Source organism: Mustelus asterias, chromosome 16, assembly GCF_964213995.1.
Source record: "Mustelus asterias chromosome 16, sMusAst1.hap1.1, whole genome shotgun sequence".
Taxonomy (NCBI): Eukaryota; Metazoa; Chordata; class Chondrichthyes; order Carcharhiniformes; family Triakidae; genus Mustelus; species Mustelus asterias.
This window is the reverse complement of record NC_135816.1, coordinates 40,184,281-40,200,132: the sequence shown is the minus strand read 5'-3', so window position 1 is coordinate 40,200,132 and position 15,852 is coordinate 40,184,281. Positions and strand designations below refer to the sequence as shown.

The window sequence follows — 15,852 nt, the reverse complement described above, 5'->3', positions numbered from 1 at the left end:
GGGGCGGGTCCCGAGGGGAGTGAGGGGGGGCGGGTCCCGAGGGGGAGTGAGGGGGGGGGCGGGGTCCCGAGGGGGAGTGAGGGGGGGGGAATGGGTCCCGAGGGGGAGTGAGTGGGGGGGGTCCCGAGGGGGAGTGAGGAGGGTGGGGGCGGGTCCCGAGGGGGAGTGAGGAGGGGGGGGGCGGGTCCCGAGGGGGAGTGAGGAGGGGGGGGGCGGGTCCCGAGGGGAGTGAGGAGGGGCGGGGCGGGTCCCGAGGGGGAGTGAGGGGGGTGCGGGTCCCGAGGGTGAGTGAAGGGGGGGGGGGCGGGTCCCGAGGGGGAGTGAGGCGGGGGGCGGGTCCCGAGGGGGTGTGGGGGGGGGGGTGGGTCCCGAGGGGGAGTGAGGGGGGGCGGGTCCCGAAGGGGGGGCGGGTCCCGAGGGGGAGTGAGGGGGGGGACGGGTCCCGAGGGGGTGTGGGGGTGGGTGGGTCCCAAGGGGAGTGAGGGGGGGGCGGGTCCCGAAGAGGGGGCGGGTCCCGAGGGGGAGTGAGGGGGGGGGCGGGTCCCGAGGGGGAGTGAGGGGGGGGGGGCGGGTCCCGAGGGGGAGTGAGGGGGGCGGGCGGGTCCCGAGGGGGAGTGAGGGGGGGGGCGGGGTCCCGAGGGGAGTGAGGGGGGGGGCGGGTCCCGAGGGGGGGGGCGGGTCCCGAGGGGGAGTGAGGGGGGGGCGGGTCCCGAGGGCGAGTGAGGGGGGGGCGGGTCCCGAGGGGGAGTGAGGGGGGGGCGGGTCCCGAGGGGGAGTGAGGGGGGAGGCGGGTCCCGAGGGGGAGTGAGGGGGGAGGCGGGTCCCGAGGGGGAGTGAGGGGGGAGGCGGGTCCCGAGGGGGAGTGAGGGGGGGCGGGGCCCGGGCGGGGGGAGTGGGGGGGGGCGGAGCCCGGGGGGCCCCTTTACCCCCTTTACCCCCTTTACCCCCTTTACCCCCTTTACCCCCTTTACCCCCTTTATATCTCTGTCTTAAATGCACTCTTGTGACCTGGCCTCCACCGCCTTCTGTGGCAATCAATTCCATAGATTCACCATCCTCTGGCTGAAGAAATTCCTCCTTATCTTGGTGGGGTGCAGCCGGAGGGGAGGGTTCAGTACTATCGCCCCTTGTTTTTGTGTTAATTGCTTTCCACTCCAGCCATTGTGAAGTTGTGTAGCTGCGAGTGTACTCAGCCTCCTCTTGGGCTGATTCTTCTGAAAATAAATTTCATTGGGCCTTTGGGCATTTTAAAATTATTTTTGCTTTCTTGACTGGACTGTAGCTTTTGGCACAGTTGACTACTGTTGTCCAACTGGGTAGGATTCCACTCTCCTGGTTCCATACATATTTAATTGCAATGGCTTCTCTTCCTACACCCAAACCTTTAGTACTGGTGCCTCCTTTGGCCACCTTCTGTTTCCCATCCACTTAGTGCGTCTTTGTGTCACCATCCAAAAATACTTGTACACCCAGCTATACCTCATCACCAACTCCCCTCCTTCTTCCATTCAGTATTGAATGTGCAGAAATTGTCTTCAATTATTGGGAATATAGAAGCCATTGTCCAGCCTCCTATTGCAAACTCTGGTTCCCTGGCTATGCACGCCATCCCTCTCCCCGCCTGACCACTTTGAGTCTAAACCAGACTGTTTGTAATGTTGGTGTCATATTTGACTTAAAGACTTTTTTTCTAGTATTAAGATTCCCTATTTCTATTTCTGCAACATAATTCCATCTATCCATGTGTCAGCACATCTACCACAATCCTCATCTATGCCTTTTGTTATCACAAGTTGGCTATGCTAATGCACTCCAGGCTGCCTCTCAATGTGATATAGTGCAAAGCTCTGTTGTTCTTGACACGGTCCTATTCACTCACCTCTCCTATGCCCATTGACTTTCATTTACTCCTGGTTAAGAAACACCTTGATTTAAAAATTCTCATCCTTGTTTGCAAATTCTTCCATGGTTCAGCCCACAACCCTCTGAGATATCTGATACTACTCTAATTCTGGCTTTTTGAACATCCCTCATTTTAATTGCTCCAGTTGCCATGGCCTAGACCTCTCCCATCTTTCTACCTCTTTCCTCCTTTTGGATACTTCAAACTTATCTACTTGACCAAGCTTCTGGCCTTCATTACCTTATGCGTTGGTGACAAAGTTTGCCTCATAACACTTATTTGAAGGGAATTGGGACGTCTATTTTGTTAGAGGTGCTCTATACGTACAAGTTGTTCTTGTAGCAGCTGTTAGAAACCTTTACTGTCTTTTTGCATGATGTTTTACGTTCAGTTAAAACAATGTAATTGAATTACATTGAAGGATGGATGAATCTAAATATTTGGGATTGCATTGATATAAAATATGTGATCTGAATTAATTTCTCTTTTAAAAGTTGTGTACACAATTTTGCAATCTCCCAATGGAACCTGTTATGATAACCATGGAGGGTGGGGGGGTTGTCAATAGATCTTCCTGTGGGCTTGGTGGAATACCAACAAGTTTTAAGTTTCTTTTCCGCTTTTTTTTTGTTTCGGGCGGTTCCCCTCCTTTCAGGGAGCTGCCCCTTTTGAGTTGTCCCTAAGTTAATTTGATTTCGTTTATTTGGTTAGAACACTAAAAGAGTTCCCTTATTGAGTGAGCAGAGGGAGTTAAATCCGTTGCTTCAACACGGACCAGTATTCTGTATCTGAGCTGATTGTAAAGCAAAGAAGAAATTGTTGATTTTTATCAGGGAAATATTGATGGATTTCAGTGATTTGCAGAAAATATAGTCACGTAGCTTTTGTAATTCACAAGTAACTGTGCTAATGGTACTTTGACAATTGTGCCTGTAGGGTTAAATATACTATTTTTTTTCATCCGGTTGTGACCCTCTCCTTAGGTGAAGTGATCACCTCTTTTCTGCTTGCGTCTGTGTGCATGTGACAGACACTGGAGTTTTTTCTGTTTACCACCAGAAGCTGTTGTGCAAAACTGGGACTTGATGCACGAACACAGCTGGAGATATTCGGTGCCCGTCAACTAGTGACAGAGAAATTAATAGTCTCAGAGAGAAGGAGGGCAGTACAAGCTAGAGAAGAATTAATTAATTTTTTTCAAGGATGGGAAATGGCAAATTATAGGAACATAAAACTAGCTTGAAAGTTGAACTAAATTGTGAGATTGCTGCACACATGTTTTAAGGTGACATGAATGTTATTTTTACCATGATCTTTTAATTATAACAAACAATACTCTGCTATTTCTAATCAGTTAATTTTATTTTTTAACTAGATGTTAATGAGCACGTGAAAACTGAGCGAGTCAACCTCATGAATATGATGAAACTTAGTATTAAAGTGCTCATTCAATCTGCCTTAAGCCTGGGAAGAACCCTGGATGCAGATTACCCTCCTCTCCAACAGTTCTTTGTGGTAATGGAGCAGTGTCTCAAGCACGGACTGAAAGGTACTGGATGATATTTTAATAGCTGTGCTTCATTCAGTAAAAGATCACAGGACTGACAAAACATTTTTTTAAAATCACTCACAGTAAAGAAGACTTTTCTTGGGCCAAACAAGTCATTTTGGGGTCCTCTGGAGCTGGTGGAAAAACTTTGTCCTGAGGCTGCTGAAATAGCAACAAGTGTTCGAGACCTGCCAGGGCTTAAGTGAGTTTGTAGATTCTTTTGCATTTGGTGCTTTATTTGGATGAAGAGCTTTAAACATAATGTTTACCTTTCAGAACTCCTGTAGGACGAGGAAGGGCGTGGCTTAATCTTGCTTTAATGCAGAAGAAAATAGCTGATTATTTGAAGGCCTTGATTGATCGGAAAGACCTGCTGAGGTGATTTTGGCTTTTATTTGTATGTAATGTTTGCTTTGCTGGGATAGAGTTAATAGTTGTTACTCTGGTGGCAAAACCCTCTGGAATGATTGCTAGAACTTCTGGTTGTTAAAATGACATGAAATCATAGAACGTTACTGCACAACAAATGTCTGTTCCCCATCAATTCTGTCCAGGTGCTTTTTTCCATGAACCACATCATCAACTCCCATTCCCCTTGTCCATCATATCTGTTAGTGGAGTTTTCCCACATAACTAATCTGTTTTTAAAATTATTTATGGATTTTGCTTCTGCAGTATTGGCAGAGAATTCTATCTTAACATTCTATAACAACTTTCTCCAATTATCTTTCTTGTTACGATTGTGGACCAGTAAATGGCCCATTTTATTAACCTTAATATGTGCATTATTCTGCTCACTTATCACTTTGGCCTTGTTGACATTCTTAGTTTCCTGGTTTCTTTAGGCCTCCAATTTAAATTTTTCATCTTTTTGTATTTAAAGCCTTCATGGCCTTTCTTCTCAGTCATGTTCTCAGCCTGTTGGCTAAGATCAATCATGCGATCAGTGCTGGAAACCTCCAACCTTGTGCGCAGCTGGTATTCTCTGTTACAGTGAATGGAGTTTTGGCTAAGTGCCAAATTCTCCATTCTCGCTGGCAGCAGGGCAGGAACAAACAAGATTGGAGATTCCAATCCCAGATGTAACGCAAGGTGGCATAGTGGTTAGCACTGCTGCCTCACAGCGCCAGGGACACGGGTTCAATTTTCTACACTGTCTGTGCAGAGTTTACACATTCTCCCCGTGTCTGTGTGGGTTTCCTCCGGGTGCTCTGGTTTCCTCTCACAGTTCAAAGATGTGCTGGTTAGGTGCATTGGCCAGGCTAAATTCTCCCTCAGTGTACCCGAACAGGTGCCGGAGTGTGGCGACTAGAGGATTTTCACATTGCAGTGTTAGAATCGTAGAATCCCTATAGTGCGGAAGGAGGCCATTGGGCCCATCGAGTTTGCACCGACCACAATCTCACCCAGGCCCTATCCTCATAACCCGTTGCATTTACCCTAACTAGTCCTCCTGACACTACGGGGCAATTTATGGGGCATGTTAATGTAAGCCTACTTGTGACACTAATAACTAAACTTTAATGTGTGTTCTTGTCAGATTTTATATTGTCTCTTTTGTGGGGATCATGAAATGGATTCAATTTGAGTTGGTTTTTGGAGCAAGCAGTGAGATAGATTTGGGGCTCATTCTGTGCTTGGCTCTGTAAGTCTGAGAAAAGAATAACATTTTTAAATCTGCCCGTTCTCCAGCCCGACAACGTCTCACCACCAATTAGTCTTTGTCTCTGAAATTGATTTTTTTTGGCCCAACAGCTACTAATTGCCCCAAGCATTGCAATTTTTAAAGATCCTCCTTTTAAATTCATCTCTTTGATCAAGATTTTTGTCATTTCTCATTGGAGGAATGACAAATGTTCTACATTGATTCGTCCTTCATTTCTTTCTTACACCTGTGAACCAAGGAGCTATAATACAAATTGCCCTTTAGCAACCCCTGCCTCTAGTGGTTCTGCAATCCCATTTCCTCTGAATACTGAAGAAAAGTACTTATTTAACCTGACACCATCTTGCATTCTGCTAGAAGCTTGTCTCTTAAGCAGCACCATTTCTGGTTTGGTTAGGTTCTCATTGATTCACAGAGTCAAATGTTGCTGTGTTGCCAAGGGCAGTTAGTTGTATCACCCTATGAATTCAAAGCTTTTGTCCATATTTGGAACAAGTCTGGAGCAGCAACAGGCATATCTAAAAATAAGTTGCCAACCTGATGAAGTGACCACATAGGCCTATCAGCATGCCAAAGAGCGGAAGCAATATGTGATAGACAGAGCTAAGCAATCAGATCAAAGCTCTAACTTCCTGCTACATCCAGTTGTGAATGGTGGTAGACAATTAACCAGAAGAGTAGGCTCCACAAATATCCCCATCCTCACTGATACTGGAGCCCAGCTCATCAGTACAAAGATAAGGCTGTAGCATTTACTATCATTTTCAAATAGAAGTGCTTAGCCATCATGGCTTCTTCCTGAGGTGTCCAACATCACAGAAGTCAATCTTCAGCCATTTCAATTGCGCCACCTAATATTACGAGACATCTGAAAGCACTGGATACAAAAACAGCTATGGGCCTTGACAATATCCTGGCATTAGTACTGAGTACTTATGCTCCAGAACTAGCTTAATCAGTAGTGGTGCTACCAAGTAGCTCTTGCTGATGGTCATTGAAGTCCTCCATCCAGAGTACATTCCGTGCCCTTGCAACCTTTAGTGCTTCTTTCAAGTAGCGTTCAACGTGAGAGTACTGACTCATCAGCTGTGGGAAGGTGATGAGTGGTAATCAGGAGAATATTTTCTTTCACATGTTTGAACTGATGCCATGAGATTTTATGGAGTATGGCATCAATGTTGAGGACTCCTAACTACTAATGTGCTGCCCACCACCTCTGGTGGGATAGGACATAATCAGGAATGGTGATGGACAAGTCTGGAACATCAGTGACTCAGGAACAGCTTCTTCCCTGCTGCCATCAGACTTTTGAATGGGTCTACCTTAATAAGTTTATCTTTCTCTACATCCTAGCTATGACTGTAACACTATATTCTGTACCCTCTCCTCCTCTTCTCTATGTACCGTATACTTTATCTGTATAGTGCACAAGAAACATTTCACTGTATACTAATACATGTGACATTAAATCAAATCAAAATATTTCAGGCAGTTACTTGACATGGCCATGGGACAGCTCTACAAAATGTAATGTAAGTCCCCATGAAAGAATAATAAAATGTTGGGAGATTCTTTTAAAATACACGGATACAATCCATATCCCCTTAATTCTGCAAACTTACCTCCGCCCCAGCTGATACTCAACTCCATAAACTTCATCTTTTAGTGTGATTGATCATTTCAAATCAATATGGATTGTATTTTTCTCTTGCTGAGAGTTGAGTCCTTTTTTTCTACTATTATTTTGCTATCACCATCACTAAAAGCTACTCTGCCTCCCCTTTTCATCCATTTACCTTTTCTATGTATCTTGGAACATACAATGTTTAATTCCCAGTCCTGATTTTTCTGTAGCCATATCTTGGTAATCCTTGCTGTGTCTATTTCCTCCCTACACATGATTGCCTTCAGCTTCACTGTTTTATTATGGACTCTGTATGCATTGTTGTACTCATTTATAAGAATATTTCTTCTCAATTTATGTTTTACTCTTTTTCTAGATTCCTATAACTTATTTGTTCACTTGCCATCGATGTCCACCCTTTTATGTTTTCATATGTTCTCCTTCCTTGCTTTCTTTAAGTTTGGACTGTTTACATTTCTTGAAGATTTTGCGTTTTGATGATGCACTTCTCGCTCCGAATACACTAAATTTAACTAGTTGGTTATCATGCAAAATGTGTTCATTTGTTTCTTGAATATTAGCTGCAGTGTTGTAGGGCCTTCCAATATCTCCTTGAGGTTTACTAGTCTTCATTTCAATACCCTTTTATGTGCAGTCTTTTTGTTTCAAATTTGATTATTTCCCTATTCACCCATAGAACTTCAACCATTGCACTCACCTTTTTTACTGGAATTTCAATGACTTGTACCTGTTTCTACCTTCTTGATTCCCATTACATGGCCTATAGTTCTGCTCACCATTTTTCCTTTAAGCAAGATATTATTTCACTGCCATGTAAATGCATGAGGTTGTGGGGATAGGGCCTGGGTGAGATTGTAGTCGATACAGACTTGATGGGCCGAATTGCCTCCTTCTGCACTGTAGGATTCTTTGATTCTGAGTTATTATTTTTTCCCTTTAATTCTTGGGGTTTACTTCCTAAATGTTCTACAATTTGGTCATTTACTACCTTCATTTCATTACCTGGAGCCAGCTTAATCAATGCATACTTCTTTGTTGGAGCAGCAATGTATTCTCTGGGACAGAACGGGGACTTCCCTTTTTATTGTAATTATTTCCCCTTCTCATCTTTATGCATAATTGAAGTTTCTTGCATTTATAATATTATTACTTATTGCTTTAATTTGTCTATAATTTTCATCCTTTACCATTCTGCTATTTAGATGTCTGAGCTTCCAGTAGTTCATTAGATCAGTAAGAGAGATTCTGTTCATATCATTTCACATCTTAAATCCTTGGCTCCAAGAGCTTTGTCTTTGTCTAATTATAACACTTTCTACCCTCCCCCTCCTAAACTGATCTATATTTAATTACTAATCTTAACCTAGATGCAGCTGTGTTTGGTGTGTTCGAACCAGCTACTTTAGTTCCTTTTTTGGTATACTACTTAAGTTGAATAAAGGAAAGCTAGTTTCACAGTTGAAGCTAGAACATTTAACAATGCTGCTTCGTTTCCCATGTAATTCACATGAAGAATCAAGGCTAAATGTGATATTCTGTTCAAGTGAGATTACAGGGTGAATGGTTATTTGGCCACAAGGTGAAAGGTGTGGAAATGGTAAATAAGGAGGTGATCTCATAAAACATTCGAAGATGGGGTGGGCGGAAATTCGGGCCTAGTATTTATCGTGTGCATTACATGGTTCTCTTCAGGCTGATTCACGAACAGCATTTTGGCATGCCTTTTAATATTTGGAGCTTGGTGAGCTTCAATCTTTCTCTTTTCCATCAATATTAGCTTCCATTTTCATCTGTCTCAAGTACAGTATATGCTCCTGTCCCTGTTGTGATATTTTTTCTCCACCACAAACAGCAGCCTTTCAAATATCTGTGCATTCTTTCTGAAATGTTTTAGCTTTAAAATTTTAAATGTTCACCATTAGCATGCACTTTTACTGTTCAATGGTCTTTTATGCTTGTTCTGATGGTCCCTCTGCTACTAATGTCACTGAATCTTTTGGAGGAGGAATAGATGGGATTTATGTTGTCACTCACCAGGATTGTTTCCATTGATCATGTCACGATGCTCTGCTGACAGCTCCACAAACTGATGTGGTACTTTTGAAATCTTGAGACCCGCCATTATTTTTTGTTAGATATGTGAAAATGATATTGGCTTTTGGAAAGTTGTTGGCCTTAAATTGGAGTGCAGGATGCAACTTTGCTTGTTAGCTGCTAATGTTAACAAAAGAACAAATGTTGCCTTTTTGACTTGTTAATACTGTTCAAATGTCAATGTAAGCTTTATGTAAATTAATTCAAGTATTCTTTTAATGTAGTGAATTCTATGACCCAAATGCACTGATGATGCATGACGAGGGAGCAGTTATTGTTGGTCTTCTGGTGGGCCTTACAGTTATTGATGCAAATCTGTGTTTAAAAGGAGAAGACTTGGATTCTCAGGTAATGTTTTATGTAATATCTTGGTTTTTAAAAAGAATTGTAAATAATATAGAAATATTCTGGAGTTTAAATGCTGTTTTTTTTAGAAATAAAGAGTAGCTGCTTTATGAAGAGTTTATTTATTGGAATTATTTTGAAGCATTCTGTGTCACAAAACCTTGCCGTAATTTTCCTGTTTGCTTATCTGTGACAAGAAAGATCATTTATCCCATTCACGCTTCCTGTCATAAAACATGTGATATTTAGCAGAGTTACTTGTTGACTATCCTTGTCCTTAAAGAATACTAGGTCTTTAATTTTATACTTCTAACCATTTTCACACATTAGGAATGTGAAAAAAATAGGTATTTTAGTTGAGGACTGATGTATTTTATAGTTGTATTTCATAATTTTGAAGTTCACTTGTGTTACAAATCTGTTAAGTATTAGAACAACTGGTTAAAGCATAGAAGGAGGCCATTCAACCCATCATGTCATTGCCCAGTTTTCTGAAATGGCAACACTCACCGTGATAATGGAGTAAATCAGTCAAGCAACTACTAGCATCTGCATATGAGTGGAAACCACAGGGTGCCCTTTAACAGTCCCCACTGTTGGATTCTAGCTTCAAACTGTTAGATTTTAGCTTCAAATCCTGGTTCTTTGGAGAGTCAGTGATGAGACACAAAGCTTTTGGTTACGAACTTTGATTTTGAAGACACACGGTATTCAGTCCAGCAGTACAGTGTCATAACAAAGGAGGTTTCCTCGTGTCCTTCTCTTTGTTGCTGGACAGGTTTTGCAACTTAAGCAACCTCTCAGTAAGTACCTTCCCATTGTTCTCTAGGCTGCAGCTTGATCCGGTTCTAACCAGCTCCACAGCCACAAGCCTGTTTGCAAACAACCTTTTATTTTACCCAGCACAATAAATCCATCATAAGTTGCAACAGTTCGATACATGAGAGCCTATGCACTTGGCATTTTCCCACCAGCTCTCCACTAAAGATGCCAGAAAAAATTAGGACTGCTGCATTTAGGAGCAAATGAAATTTTAATGGTGGCACAGTGGTTAGCACTGCTGCCTCACAGTACCAGGGACCTGGGTTTGATTCCCGGCTGGTGTGACTGTGTGGAGTTTGCACATTCTCCCCATGTCTGTGTGGGTTTCCACCGGGTGCTCTGGTTTCCTCCCACAGTCCAAAAATGTGTGGGTTAGGTTGCTTGGCCGTGCTAAATTGCCCCTTAGTGTCGGGGTATGTCAGGGGGATCAGTAGCGTAAATATGTGGGGATAGGGCCTGGGTGGTATTGTTGTCGGTGAAGGCTCGATGAGCTGAACGGCCTCCTCCTGCACTGTAGGGATTCTATGTGATAACTACTGCCAAACAACCTCCTCAGCCTTGAAGATGTAATTCTATAACTAGAGTTTCATCACTTCAGAAGTTAATTAGTCTATCTGGGATATTCCAGGCGTGTTGTTGACATGGGGTCAGATTGGAGGGAGGCAGTCTTTTGTTTTGGGTTTATCTATGTTTTCTCATCAAAGCAGTTAGTTAGCTTGGAAGGTTGTGAGAAGGCAATTGTGTACATGTTGGCAGAGCTGCTGAATATGTCCAGCATTTTCTGGCGGCACAGTAGCACAGTGGTGGGGCGGCACGGTAGCACAGTGGTTAGCACTGCTGCTTCACAGCTCCAGGGTCCTGGGTTCAATTCCCGGCTCGGGTCACATTCTCCTCGTGTCTGCGTGGGTTTCCTCCGGGTGCTCCGGTTTCCTCCCACAGTCCAAAGATGTGCGGGTTAGGTTGATTGGCCAGGTTAAAAAAATTGCCCCTTAGAGTCCTGGGATGTGTAGGTTAGAGGGATTAGTGGGTAAAATATGTGGGGGTAGGGCCTGGGTGGGATTGTGGTCGGTGCAGACTCGATGGGCCGAATGGCCTCCTTCTGCACTGTAGGGTTTCTATGATTTCTATGATTAATTCTGATTTCCAGCATCTGTAGTATTTTGCTCAAGTATTAGTGAGATGTCCTTTGATCAGGAATTAATTTGAAAGTTTTAATTTTGAGTGTTAAACTGTTAATTTTGGATGAACATACTTTGCTAAAGACGAACTGTAAAGTGTGTAAAAATACTTTTTATTTTGACTTTGGATTGTCACTCATCAAATGTTGGGCTTTTTTGTTACCTCGCCCTGGCCTGGGGCACTGAGGTGGTTGTGCATGTACTGGTGACGTGGCTTATATCAACAAATGTGGCATTGGTTTTAGAAGGTCTCAACTGTTTTGCACCTGAGGCTTCCCCCCCGTAACCCAAGTTTTTTTTTGTGCATGAAAGTTATGCAATTGAGTTTGTGTTTTATTTTAATGTGAAACTTGTTGCTGGTTCTAAGCAAGAATTCTATTAGAATATCTTTAATTATGACGTGCATGTGTGCTTGCCAGTGTTCACCTTGACTCAGTAATTTGTATTTATTATTGTTGCTTTGGAAAGTTGCACTAAATGGAATAAACATCTATTAGTGCTGCAGAAAAGGCAGTGTTGTATTCCGTTCCCCCATAGCCAACGTGATATCCACACATGCACTTTATGATTCGGTGATCTTCATTGGAATCAGCTGTGGAAATCCTGGTTATCGTATTGTTGTTTGACTCGAGTTGACTAACTGAGCACAGTCCAGCGATCTAACTTGAACATTCCTGTGCTAGTATTACATTGATTCATTTATGTATTTATTCTGGGATTCATCAGAGGAGGCCTCTAAATTTGCTATAGATTTGCATGTATTACAATAAATACATTGCCAATATAGGCATTCCATATATTAGTATGCTACTTTGGTTGACTGTTAAGCTGAATGAAGGAGGGAAATTGTGTTTATCCCTCCTGAAGAAAATAATTGATTAAAAAGGTGGATGATAAACTTGCAGGAAACAGCTTTGGGGATGGTCAAACCATCAACGCTACTTTGCTGAAGATATTTCTGGTAAATGGGGAAAGTTTATAGCAGTTAAAACACTCTCTGGTGGGGAGAAAGATGGTCATATAATCATAGAATCCCTACAGTGCAGGAGGTCATTCGGCCCATTGAGCCTGCATTGACAACAATCCCACCTAGGCCCTATCCCCATAACCCCACGTATTTACCCTGCTAATCCCCCTGACATTAAGGGGCAATTTATCATGGCCAGTCAACCTAACCTGCATATCTGTGGTCATGGTGAAGCAGATCCTGGAAATTGTAAATATGACTTTCCATTTACAAATGAGAATCTGCATAATTATTTCTGGCGGGCCATAGCAGCTCGGTTGAGAAGTCCTGCAATAGATCAAAAATTAAACAGTTCTGCAAAGTATATATCTCAAAGGTAGCAATCTCCACATTATTCCAAGTACCCCACACATGGTGAGTATAGAAATAGCGGGGGGGGGGGGGGGGGGGGGGGGGGGTTAGAGTCCTGAAATATTGGGCGTCCTGAGGGAGATGGGACATGTAAAGGATGGAAGAGTTGCACTGAACAGAACTGGACCCAATTTCCTTGAGGGGCGATTTGCTAGTGGACAGAGGTGTAGGAAATATTAGAGGAAAATCAAGTGGCATAGAGAATTGAGAGGTGTTAAGTTGGGTCAGGGCAAGAGGGGGTAAAATAAGTTTTAAATTAAGCTTTCTGTGCCTGTATGTGAATGTGCCAAATGTGGTAAATAAGATTACTGATCTGCAGGTGCATATAGTCATATGGGAATATGATCTGGTGGAGATAATTGAGACCTGACTCAAAAGAGGGCCGAATTGGGCGCTAAATATTCAGGAAAAGAAGGTGGGGTAGCAATACTGATTAAGGAAAACATTACAGTGAGAGAATGTCTGAGAGGGGTCAATATATATAAAAATTAGAGATGTAAGAACTTCATGGCAATTATAATGGGGGACTATATATCAATATCAACTGGGATAGTTATAATGTAAAGGGAAGAGAGGAGAAGAGTTTGAGGTATGATCAGGAGAATTTTCTAGACCAGTACGGGGACTTTAACTTTCCAAATATTGATTGGAACCTTTGTAGGTCAAATAGTTCGGATGGGGTAGTTTTTGTGCAGTGTGTGCAGGAGGGTTTCCTGACGCAATATGTGGATAGGCCGACAAGAGGTGAGGCCACATTGGATTTGGTACTGGGAAATGAACCGGGCCAAGTGTTAGATTTGGTTGTGGGAGAGCACTTTGGAGATAGTGACCACAATTCGGTGTCTTTTGTTATTGCAATGGAGAGGGATAGGGCCGTACGGCAGGGCAAGGTTTACAATTGGGGGAGAGGTAATTATGATGCGATTAGGCAAGAATTAGGGGGCATAAGTTGGGAACAGAAACTGTCAGGGAAAGGAACTAATGAAAAGTGGAACTTTTTCAAGGAACAAATACTGGATGTCCTTGATAGGTATGTCCCTGTCAGGCAGGGAGGAAATGGCCGAGTGAGGGAACCATGGTTCACGAAAGAGGTGGAATGTCTTGTGAAAAGGAAGAGGGAAGCTTATGTAGGGATGAGGAAACAAGGTTCAGATGGCTCGATTGAGGGTTACAAGTTAGCAAGGAATGAGCTGAAAAAGGGGCTTAGGAGAGCTAGGAGGGGACACGAGAAGTCCTTGGCGGGTCGGATCAAGGAAAACCCCAAGGCTTTTTACTCTTATGTGAGGAATAAAAGAATGACCAGGGTGAGGTTAGGGCCGGTCAAGGACAGTAGTGGGAACTTGTGTATGGCGTCAGTAGAGGTAGGCGAGGTGATGAATGAATACTTTTCTTCAGTGTTCACCAAGGAGAGGGGCCATGTTTTTGAGGAAGAGAAGGTGTTACTGGCTAATAGGCTGGAGGAAATAGATGTTCGGAGGGAGGATGTCCTGGCAGTTTTGAATAAACTGAAGGTCGATAAGTCCCCTGGGCCTGATGAAATGTATCCTAGGATTCTTGAGGAGGCAAGGGATGAGATTGCAGAGCCTTTGGCTTTGATCTTTGGGTCCTCGCTGTCCACGGGGATGGTGCCAGAGGACTGGAGAATGGCGAATGTTGTTCCTCTGTTTAAGAAAGGGAATAGAAATGACCCTGGTAATTATAGACCGGTTAGTCTTACTTCGGTGGTTGGTAAATTGATGGAAAAGGTCCTTGGAGATGGGATTTACGACCATTTAGAAAGATGCGGATTAATCCGGGATAGTCAGCATGGATTCGTGAAGGGCAAGTCGTGCCTCACAAATTTGATAGAATTTTTTGAGGAAGTAACTAAGTGTGTTGATGAAGGTAGGGCAGTTGATGTCATATACATGGATTTTAGTAAGGCGTTTGATAAGGTTCCCCATGGTCGGCTTATGATGAAAGTGAGGAGGTGTGGGATAGAGGGAAAGTTGGCCGATTGGATAGGTAACTGGCTGTCTGATCGAAGACAGAGGGTGGTGGTGGATGGAAAATTTTCGGATTGGAGGCAGGTTGCTAGCGGAGTGCCACAGGGATCAGTGCTTAGTCCTCTGCTCTTTGTGATTTTTATTAATGACTGAGAGGAGGAGGCTGAAGGGTGGATCAGTAAATTTGCTGATGACACCAAGATTGGTGGAGTAGTGGATGAGGTGGAGGGCTGTTGTAGGCTGCAAAGAGACATAGATAGGATGCAAAGCTGGGCTGAAAAATGGCAAATGGAGTTTAACCCTGATAAATGTGAGGTGATTCATTTTGGTAGGACTAATTTAAATGTGGATTACAGGGTCAAAGGTAGGGTTCTGAAGACTGGAGGAACAGAGAGATCTTGGGGTTCATATCCACAGATCTCTAAAGGTTGCCACTCAAGTGGATAGAGCTGTGAAGAAGGCCTATAGTGTGTTAGCTTTTATTAACAGGGGGTTGGAGTTTAAGAGCCGTGAGGTTATGCTGCAACTGTACAGGACCTTGGTGAGACCACATTTGGAATATTGTGTGCAGTTCTGGTCACCTCACTATAAGAAGGATGTGGAAGCGCTGGAAAGAGTGCAGAGGAGATTTACCAGGATGCTGCCTGGTTTGGAGGGTAGGTCTTATGAGGAAAGGTTGAGGGAACTAGGGCTGTTCTCTCTGGAGCGGAGGAGGCTGAGGGGAGACTTAATGGAGGTTTATAAAATGATGAAGGGGATAGATAGAGTGAACGTTCAAAGACTATTTCCTCGGGTGGATGGAGCTATTACAAGGGGGCATAACTATAGGGTTCGTGGTGGGAGATATAGGAAGGATATCAGAGGTAGGTTCTTTACGCAGAGTGTGGTTGGGGTGTGGAATGGACTGCCTGCAGTGATAGTGGAGTCAGACACTTTAGGAACATTTAAGTGGCTATTGGATAGGCACATGGAGCACACCAGGATGATAGGGTGTGGGATAGCTTGATCTTGGTTTCAGATAAAGCTCGGCACAACATCGTGGGCCGAAGGGCCTGTTCTGTGCTGTACTGTTCTATGTCTATGTTCTCGTACATCCTGGCCCCAAAGAGGAAAGTGGGAATGCTGGATCTGGTTCTGAGGAATGAGGTGAGTAGTCAAGTGGATCATGGTATCATAGGGGGCGATTCTCCCATCCTGCTGCGCTAAGAAAATCAGTGCAGCGGGCCGGGAGATTTAAGCAGTGCCAGATCGGTGCGATCTGTGCTGGGCCCTGGGCCCGAGTGCGTC

General features: G+C 43.8%; 1 protein-coding gene across 2 annotated transcripts in view; it reads left to right on the top strand.

Moving 5' to 3' along the window:
• The window catches only part of rufy1 (RUN and FYVE domain containing 1), a 50,211-nt gene that overhangs the window by 530 nt on the left and 33,829 nt on the right, over positions 1–15,852 (top strand). For both annotated transcript variants that reach the window (XM_078231007.1, XM_078231008.1), the window contains exons 2-5: positions 3,279–3,452; positions 3,537–3,654; positions 3,729–3,830; positions 9,082–9,205. In XM_078231007.1, coding sequence (XP_078087133.1) covers positions 3,279–3,452; positions 3,537–3,654; positions 3,729–3,830; positions 9,082–9,205 — 518 coding nt within the window. The remainder of the gene's footprint in view (positions 1–3,278; positions 3,453–3,536; positions 3,655–3,728; positions 3,831–9,081; positions 9,206–15,852) is intronic.